Source organism: Engraulis encrasicolus, chromosome 8 (genome assembly GCF_034702125.1).
Source record: "Engraulis encrasicolus isolate BLACKSEA-1 chromosome 8, IST_EnEncr_1.0, whole genome shotgun sequence".
Classification (NCBI taxonomy): Eukaryota; Metazoa; Chordata; class Actinopteri; order Clupeiformes; family Engraulidae; genus Engraulis; species Engraulis encrasicolus.
In genome coordinates, this window is record NC_085864.1 from 38,609,966 (window position 1) to 38,620,029 (window position 10,064).

The window sequence follows — 10,064 nt, forward strand, 5'->3', positions numbered from 1 at the left end:
AGTACCTGTGACACTGTCTCCATTACGTTACCACCTGCACAAAACCTGTCACAGTCACCCATCATCACAGTGAAGATACAGTAACTCATGAATGCATTGTACCTGCCATTTAGTTTTTTTGTTTAGTTTTTTAATTTGGTTGTGTTTGTGTTTTCTTTGTACTTGAGGGGCAGAAAGGAACCAAAACCCTTTAGATTGAAGATGGAGGACTTTGTGACTTCCTGTAGGTGGTTTGGTGTCTTGTATTTTTAAAAAGAAAATCTGATGTTACCTTACAATCAGTGACCTGTCAGCCTTCAAAAATGACATCAACAGCTCCGTCCTTCCTTGCCTTTTGCCCCCCAAAAATCACAGCAACCATAATGACCAAACTGACAATTTACTATATGGGCATTCTTAGAATCTACTGGAACAACTATGGAACACGTTATACCGTCCAGAGGGGAACAGTGCACAGTTGGCGTGGGTGGGAGGCCTGGTCTGTAATGCCCATTGGCTGCTTTATGTGCTTGGTCACAGATTTGGGGGGGCAAGGTCACGTGCTGGTATTACAGGTCATTTGGGTTGGGGTGGGGGGGGATATTTTAGTGGTGGGGTTGTAGGGGGGCTAGCCTTAAATAACATGCAGAGTGACTTTGTAGATAGTAAAATGAAGAATTCTATATATTACACAAATGAATATATATATATTTAAAGTGCAAACCATGATTGAAAAAAAAAACTTGAAATGTGTTAAAGCCTTTAAAATAGCCAACTCATGCCATTAAGTGTTTTCTGGACTCTGTCGTGCTGTGTGTCGGCCATGATTTCCTTCTCTTTAGTTCCAGGCCCTGATTGCTTGGTGGTCCGCCACGCAGCGTCCTAGGCACTAAGACCCAGGCCAGCAGGACCCCTGTGGTCAATCACATCCATATCCCAGTTCATCCCACCATTTCTGTACATTCGAGACGGATCCGAGATCGGCTCATTCTGAGCCAATAGGGAGTGGAAATGTCCGTCTTAGTGCTTGTCATCAAGCAACTTCCTTGGATTTCCGAGTCGGATGGAATAGTGAATACAACATAATGTCCTAAATGCTCCTGGGTTGGGGCAGACCAGATCGTCAGGAAACCCTGTTTTCTGACTGACCCACATGTGTGGTGAAGCCCATTTGGGTTCTTAGATGTTGTTTGCTTATGTGCCATTAGAACAGTGATTAAAGGGCTGTTGATTTGGCACAGGCCTGCTGACAGGTGGGGGGGAGGGACAAATGGGGCACTCTGTACTGGGCCCAGGGAAAAAGGGGGGCCCAGAATTGGTACCCTATTACATTGTATGTATTGTGAGGGGGCCCTTTTAGATGATTTTGTCATGGGCCAAGTCAAAGATGTCAGCGGTCCTGCAAGGTTTCTAGGTCCTTTAATTTCCCCAAGGCCATGTTTGGCCTGTTCACATAATCATCTTGTGGAGTGTTGCCTTATTTAATTTGATTAGCATACTTACTTAAATTGTCTTTTGGAAATATGTCTCTCCTCCTCCCCCTCTCTCTATGCCCCCTTTGGTTTTGTTTTAATATCCGTATTGATGTAAAAACTGTTCATGCATATTTTACTCCAAAAATAAAAAAAATGATTTCTTTTTTGTAACGATTTTCACAAAATGAATTTCCCATCCAGGGCAATGTGCCACCCAGCCTGTAGTACAACATTCCATATAGTAGCCTACTCACCTGTAAACAGAAAAAAATAACTGAAATAAAGTATATACATTGTATACACACAGGATCTGTCTTGTAATATACCACACGCTCATTAAAGATTTGGGACCTCACTATTACCATGATGATCCTTTTTAATTGTTTGCAGACCGTTTTTTTCCATTTCATTTCAGAAGTGGCCTACAGTCTGAGGTGTTTTTGTAGTTGGACATATACGTATTATATGACATTACATTACACAGTATTTAGCAGACACCTTTGACCAAAACGACTTACAAGGAGGCAATTTAAGCAGTAACAGGGACAGGGTAAGGCATTTAGGCACAAGTGTACAGTTGCAACAGTGACAGCATTGTCTGACACAAAGTAAAAGAAAATGTAGCAGAAAATTAGATGCATAAAGTGGCAAAAGGTAGATAGACAAGGACATATAGGTGCAGTGTGCAGTTGCAACACTGAGCATTTTCCAACTCATGGCAAAAGAAGATGTAGCATGAAATAATAATAAGGTAATCCAAACCTTTAGATAATATACAAAGACATAGTGTACAGTTGCAACGCTGACAGCAATGTCCAACACATGGTAAGGATGATAAGGGTGTGGGGAAAAAAAGAGAGAGAGAGATCCATAAAGACCAATTTAGGTACATACAGTAAAAGATGTTAAAAGTAATTTAGGTACATAAAAGATGTTAAAAGCAGTGGCTTAAGGAAATAATCTTAAGGAAAGAAAGCTAAAAAATATTAGTAGAAAGTAATTATTACATTATATTATATTATAGGCCTATTATATTATATTATATTATATCATATTATATTATATCATATTATATTATATTATGCCTACATTATATTATATATTACATTATTATTATTATTATTATTATTATTATTATTATTATTATTATTATTATTATTATTATTATAGATTATTGAGTGGACGTGGAGTAGGTCTTATTAAAAAAATCAATGGACTACTAACATAGCCTTTCTACCTCTATAAATCCTCTCTGCTACTAAGCCGAAATGAAGGTCTTGGACTTTTATTTTGAAGACGACCTTTGCTCGGTATTGTTGACCCGGAAGTGGAGTATACGCTTTTCGAGTGGTTGGAGAGTTGTTTTTCTAGGCCGAATAATGTATGTTAATAATTAAACAATAACTGAAGGTGAAGGGAGTACAGCACACGGACATATTTCCCTATTTCGTGGTCAGGTATGTATGGGCCATTTTAACAAAACTTAAAAATGTTGAGTGTTAGATTGTTGAAAACGGGATCAACGTCAGAGACTTTCCCAAGCCTTTAGTAGAGAGCTATTGATAAACATTGTAGCAAACGTCATCGTAGAAACTAGCAGGCTAACCAGACATAGTTGTGGCGCTATGTGACATTGTTTCAGTGTAAAACGGGACAAAAATCACTTCTTAGGTGCCTCGCCGACACATTTGAAGTGTCCTTCGATATTACATTCTTAGATTGCCAATAATAGCTGTCAAGAGGGCTGTCAAGTTGGTACAAGTGTATAAAAGGTAACTTGGGTGAGGTTAACTTTAGCAGGCAAGTCTGTTTGGCATCTTAATGGGCTGTTAAGTTACCTTGTTGCGTGCGTGTAGTACAATCTCACACGCCCCAGCCGCTGAACAGTGCCAATGTCCCCAGCGGAATATATTTTCCTATAAGTCTTTGGCATGTGATTCCTTTAAATTAGCTTACGGTTGACTAAGGGTCACGCTGATTTATTAAACAATGTAACGACAGCAGAACTTTTTACAGCTGATGTTCATGACATCTTTAACATTTCCCCTGATCTTGAGGATCGTTCAAATATGGAGTGAAAATCAGCGACATGAAGCCTAACTACAGGAGTTTATTATGTCTTTCGCCGTCTTGACCTCATTAAGTAGCCTAGTTAAGTGTCATGTCGAGCGGGGCGTCTCGTCACTGTCACGGCATTAGTGTAGTCTGATTAGGAAAACACTGTCTAGCTAGGGGGAAGTAGTAGTTAGAGCTTTCATGTACTCTTCTGCGTTGATTAAGACGCATAACTGTGCTGTTTCATATTATCTTGCGGAGAGACCGACTAATGTTAGCTATGTTAGCTGAACATTTGCAGTGCGCGTCCTCAGTGATTCATTTCCATGACCCAATTCATTATATTGTCATCTGGGCTGAACCTAGCTGCTAAGAGTTATCTGTTTCATCTGGTCTGTGCTCATCTGGTTGTTTGTGTTAACCCTATCCAGACTGGGGGGGGGCTAAAAGTGCCCGCACCAACTTTGATGACGTATAATTCCTTAACGACTTAAGCTATGACTACGGAACTTTGTGACTTTTCCTAACATTTAGTTGGCTACAGTTATGTACAGAAAGATTAAGTTCATCATTTTTGCCGTTGCCATGGCAACAGTTTTCTGACAGGTATCTCTGACCAAAAATCACTTTACCATATCTATGACGCCATATTTTTTCATATTTTTTTGTTATTTCCATTAGCATCAGACAACTTTGTGAGCATTTAAGTGGTTTGAAGCATAAAATCATTAAAATTTAAGTGCATTACCTAAATTTGTTGGAAAATCCATTATGACGATATTTTGGGCATAATAAGATAATGATGTCATAATGACGTCATAATACCAGATAATTACACAAAAATTATGTCATTCATAGATGTCCATATGTAGATCATCTCCCCCAAGTTTGGTAGTGATACTGTATTCCGTTCATGAGTTATGAGGGGGGGGTCAAAAGAGCCCCCCCCCAGGCCCAGGAATGCCAAAAAAGCCCAGTCTGAATAGGGTTAATGTGTTACCCTGTAGATATGTTTGCCATTTGCCTCTACTCTACTCTTCTACCTACGGTATGTTGAAGGAGAATTGCCAGCCTAAATCTGAAATTGTTCTGGAACCACACAGATGGCTCATTCAAAATCGTAGGCATAGTGTGTTACAAAACTGTCAATCATCTTGACAGGGAGGTGACAATGAACCGTCATCAAAGGCGATGGGTTCAGTCGCACTCTTTATTATTGAGTCCAAGAACAAAGATGTAGGTTTGGCTTGGAAAGTTGGTGGTTACATTAGAATGGCAAATTCTCTGGGTATGCTATATTTGTATTATATTTGTAAAAAAAAAAAGTGGTGGGGACAAGCTAGGTTTATCTCAAAAGTGGTATGGGCATGTCCCCACCATTCCACACCTAAAATTATGCCCATGAATGTAACTTAGTGCAGGAATGGTGTGACCACTTCGGACACGCTCTCAGACGTCCATTTCCCCTCTGACTCCTGACCTTTGACCTTTGCAGCTGACCTCAGGGATGAGCACGCAGATGGAGCGGCGCGGCATCCACGTGGACCAGTCGGAGCTGCTGTGCATCAAGGGATGCGGTTTCTACGGCAACGCGGCCTGGAAGGGCCTTTGCTCCAAGTGCTGGCGGGAGGAGAACCAGCGCGAGCGGCAGAAGCAGATCCAGGACGACTGGGCCCTGGCCGCACGGTGAGGATGAGGGGCAGGAGGAGGGAGAGAGACTGGGCCTTGGCAGTACTGGGAGTGAGAGGGGGGAATGGTGCGACGGGGCCCTGGCTGTATGGGGAGAGGTAAGGGGAGGAGAGGGTGAGAGAGTGGGCGCTGGCAGCACTGGGAGGAGAAAGGGGAGCGACTGGGCCCCCACTGCACGGTGAGGGACGAGGGGGGGGAGGGGGGGACTGGTCCCTGGCCGCAACGTGAGGAGGAGAGGGAGAGGGAGAGGGAGAAAGAGAAAGGGAGCGACTGGGCCTGTCAGGTGAAGGACAGGGGATGGCTATTCGATGTTCAAGTCAGGATATGACTCGGGATATATGATACATGATGGTAATATTAAGGACTGTGGTGGTGCTGGGTCCATCACCTAGTAGGCTTTGCTAACTACTTGGCACAGGGAGGGAGCCAGGCAGTCAGACGGAAGATAGTGGATAGCTAGCTCCTGGGTCAATATTAAATATAGTGCTGTGATGGTAATAGAATATCAACACATGTGACACTACTGGGCCTATCGGCTATTTTTGCCCTACCAGCACGGTGAGGGAGAGAGTGAGTCAGGTGGTGGATAGTGGTTAGCTTCTGGGCCTATATAGTTATATGATGGCAATGCTGGGGACACTGGGCTTCTGTATTCTGTAGTATCATGTTGGGAGGACTATCCTGGCAGCACAGTGAGCCAGGGAGGTAGATGGCTATCCAAGAGGCTACCGGACCTGTGATTAATAACTTGTATGCTAGTAACATGCTAGTACTCTAATGGCAATGTTAACATGTTTGATTCTACTGGGCCTATCACCACCTGGTTAATAATTAAGACCCCGGCAGGCAGCACGGTAAGGGAGGAAGCCAATCGGATGAAAGACAGTGGATGGCCTCTTGGTCTATGATAAATACAGTAATTATTATCGGCAGGTGATGTTCATTGTTGGAAGGTGTGATGGTACTGGGCTTATCACCGTGTAAATAATTGAGCCCTAGGGATAACAAGACAGGGCCCAACCATGGCCTAACGGTAGGGCACTCGTCTACTATGCGGCCAACCCGGGTTCGATTCCCGATCCGGGCCTTTGCCGGCCCTTCCCCGTCTTCTCTCCCCACTCGCTTCCTGTCACCATCTTCACTATACTATCATAAATAAAGTTAAAAAAAAGACCACACAAAAAAGAGATGACAAGACGGAAGTCTCAAGAGTTGAATTATAATAGCCTGGCTGTTGCATCCAACTCATAGTTGGAGTTTGGCATGGCAAAGACTGCCTGTGGTATACATCGGTTGTAAATTTTTGTTTTCTCCTGACTGCGCAAAATTAGCTGTGCACAACTCAACATCTGATTGTTGGAAACCGCTGTCTGTCAAAAAATTAGCTCTCGTGGTTGGCTTCCAGTGTCTTGACCCTCCTCACAACACCGTGTTGATGAACATTTAAAAACCCATCTATACAGATCGCTCATACAGGTGCAATCATTATGTGCACCACCGTTTTTTCTATAGCTCTGGGGGAGGGCTATCACTACCAGATCGCAGACTCATTTTAGTGTCTTCCGTAATTTTCTGAATCAGGAAGTACTGTGATGTTGACAAGACTTGGTTTGAACACAGCATTCAATATAGTAAGTATACCATGAGGTGTGGGCGTACCCAGAGTACATTTGCAACCGGACCGCTCCTCAGAGCTTGAACACATTTCACAACTCGTAGTAACGGCTTCACTGCATTGTTTTGAGGCTTTGTTGGGAATTTCTCTGCTAATCGGGTTACCCCAACAACTGCTAAGCCGATTAGCTGCCATGAAGTCATCAGTTAGTTAATAAATAATGTTGACTATTAAATCCTTTGAAGGCCTTCTGAAAGAGTGTCTTCTGTAGCCCCTTGATGCACACCAGATCATCTGAGGCACGCTGGAATAGTCATTGAAAGTTTAATTACCATTGTACTAATCTACTATGACATAACACAGGGCCTTTATTAACACATTGAGTACCGACGACGTAATAATGCGTCTTTCACGCCCATGCGTTGTATACCAAAACGCAAAAATACGTTTTTGCATTTAAATATCATATTTTGAATCTACACCCTTCAATGGACAATATATGTGATTTTGGTAGCTCTGTGATGGACATAAATGACAACATTTGCAGTCCAAAGTTGTTTGATTGTTATGATGTTTGAGTGTTATGATTTGGATATTTTAATTTAACTTACCAAGATGTCTGGATGCCAACCCATGTCGCGCTGCCTGCATTGATTTCCCTAGTACGGTCACTGTAGCATGTGTTGTCTCTGACTTCACGCAATAGGTAAACACCATTGTATAGTGCCTGGAGTATCTTGAACTTTCTGGACTTGCTAGACCTTTGCCAGATCCTTGGATCCAAATGGCACCCGATATGTGATTGCAGTAATGCGCTCCGATTTGGACGTTTGATCGCCAAAAAGATAAGTTTCTGTGTCTTCCTGTATGTGAGAAGCCAGAAGCTAGCATGGCTACATATCATGATTCCCTGATTGTCGCTCCCAACGCAGGACGCTCCCCTGTCGGCTCGCTCCCACTAGCCAGACTATCGATCCGGGTGGGACTACACGTCCGGGAGTGATAGAAACACCTGGGACTACACGTCCGGGAGCGATCTCAGTTGGGAGTGTCCATCTGCCACCGCATATGATTCGGATCGGATGGGCTAGGCTACATCTAAGCATCATATCATTTGGATTTGTTGTCAATGTTGGGCTATTATTTCGGGAGTCATCGGGAGCTATTTTAGCAAATGTCTCACCCTCTGCATGTGTGCAAAGAGTTTGTGTTCAGTCCACGTGAAAAACGGGGATTTCAAAGGGCATCGATTGCTGGTGTCGTAGTGTGACAGAGCAGGAGGTGTGCTGCCGTATTCGTGAATCGTGCTATGTTGTTGTTTCCCTAGTAGCCCACGATCGGCAGCGTGTATTGTGTCTGACTTCACGCAATAGGTAAACACAGAGACCGTATATCGTGCCAGGAGTATCTTGAACTTTCTGGGCTTGCTACCTAGACCTTTACCAGCTCCTTGGATCAAAATGGCACCCGAATTGTAATTGGAGTAATGCGCTCCGATTTAGAAGTTTGATCGCCAACCAGATAAGTTTATTTGATTATTCACCCCTATGTTGAACTGTCTTCCTGTATGTGAAAAGCCAGAAGCTAGCATAGATGGTACATATGGATCGGATGGGCTACATCTAAGCATCATATCATTGGGATTTGTTGTCAATGTTGGGCTATTATTTCGGGAGTCATCGGGAACTATTTTAGCAAATGTCCGACCTTCTGCATGTGTGCAAAGAGCTTGTGTTCAGTCTGTGTGAAAAACGTGGATTTCGAAGGGCATTGATTGCAGGTGTCGTAGTGGTTTAGAGCAGGAGGCGTGTCTTGACGTCCAGGAAGATGTGTGTCAGAGCTAACCTTGCACCAAATTGTGATTAAAACCAACTCATCCCCTTTCAAACTCGTCACATTCTGAAGAAGCGCACCCTTCACAAAAACCTCAATATCTCCGATTGTAGCTGAATTCCATGGATACCCACTTCGGTTTAGCGTGGGTTTACTCGGCAATAAAAGCTCGTAGAGACAAACAGTTTTCACCTACTAAGAGGGCAGCGTCTCCACTTTCGAACGAGTCATAACATATTTCAGTGGCCCTATCACATAATAAGCTGTGAGTCTACAAAAAACGTCAAAAAAGGGCTTAGAACGCTGGTATTCTACGGCATAATTCCGTGAGCACCGCCGGTATTCAATGTGTTAATGCACTACGACTCGTTGCTATCCTACTAACAACAAATTTATAACGCCGTGTTTTAACGGGTTTAGTCCTCTCACTCCCCTGCACGTGTGTAGCTAGCAGATTATCTGGCAGGGTTTTGATTGAATCCATGTAGCTGTAGTTGGCCTACTAAAGGCAAAGGAATGTCTGCACTGACTTGTCTCTGTGTTGGAATGAAATGAAATGAAAACTGACTTGTGATTCATCATTGTGATGAATCATTGAGTCACATTAACTAAACCTCCGGCAGATGTGTGCTCTGTTTTAAACATGTACCAGCCTTGACAGTGAATATCATTCTTTGGGCCTTTTACCCTTGTGCTGACACATCCCAATGATTCAGGAAGACATTCAACTGACTTTTTGTCGAAGACAGAATGTTGTGTTTTTGGAGAAAAAAAAGTTATCTTCCCTTTTTCGTTTTCCTTCGAAGGGCCACTAGACCTACTGTATATCTTACTGATAAGCCATTGAGTAGCAAAGGATTTACACCATTCCAGCTGACCTTTTTAAGATAACCTTCTAAGGTTTGATAAGGATCTTTACCAGAACTTTCTTTCTGTGGGCGGTCTTGAATAGTGTGCCTCACTTTCTGTCTTTGTCTTTTTGTAAACCAAAATACCTTTGCTGGCAAGCCCTAAGACCACACCTCTATTCCGTCAGTGTATCCTCATTTTCTTGTGTACACTTGACATGTATTTGCTCAACAGAAGCGACTCTGACAAGGGCAGGTTAAACAACAACTGTACAGGGTAGGTTAAACAACAACTGTACAGGGAAAGCGCCGCCTGATTTCCTTTCGTCCACAGGACACCACACTTATAATACCTGCAAGTCTCTTGGAGCTTCAGGGTGAAATTGTATTGACTACAATATAATAACTTGGATGAAAATAGACACGTGCATCACCTTCTTTAATTACCACCTGCAACCAGGGCTCGAAATTAACTTTTTTCCTTTGTGTCCCGCAATGGTCCCGGATTCCACTTTGTATTGTCCCGAATGTAACCAGAAGTGTCCCCATTTTTTTCGCGCCTAAATAAGT

At 42.9% G+C, this 10,064-nt stretch overlaps 1 protein-coding gene across 1 annotated transcript in view; it reads left to right on the forward strand.

Moving 5' to 3' along the window:
* Positions 1-2,787: 2,787 nt before the first annotated feature.
* The window catches only part of LOC134454578 (rab5 GDP/GTP exchange factor-like), a 24,598-nt gene continuing 17,321 nt past the window's right edge, over positions 2,788-10,064 (forward strand). Inside the window, exons 1-2 of the mRNA XM_063205645.1 lie at positions 2,788-2,911; positions 5,005-5,195. Coding sequence (XP_063061715.1) covers positions 5,017-5,195 — 179 coding nt within the window. The 5' untranslated portion in view covers positions 2,788-2,911; positions 5,005-5,016. The remainder of the gene's footprint in view (positions 2,912-5,004; positions 5,196-10,064) is intronic.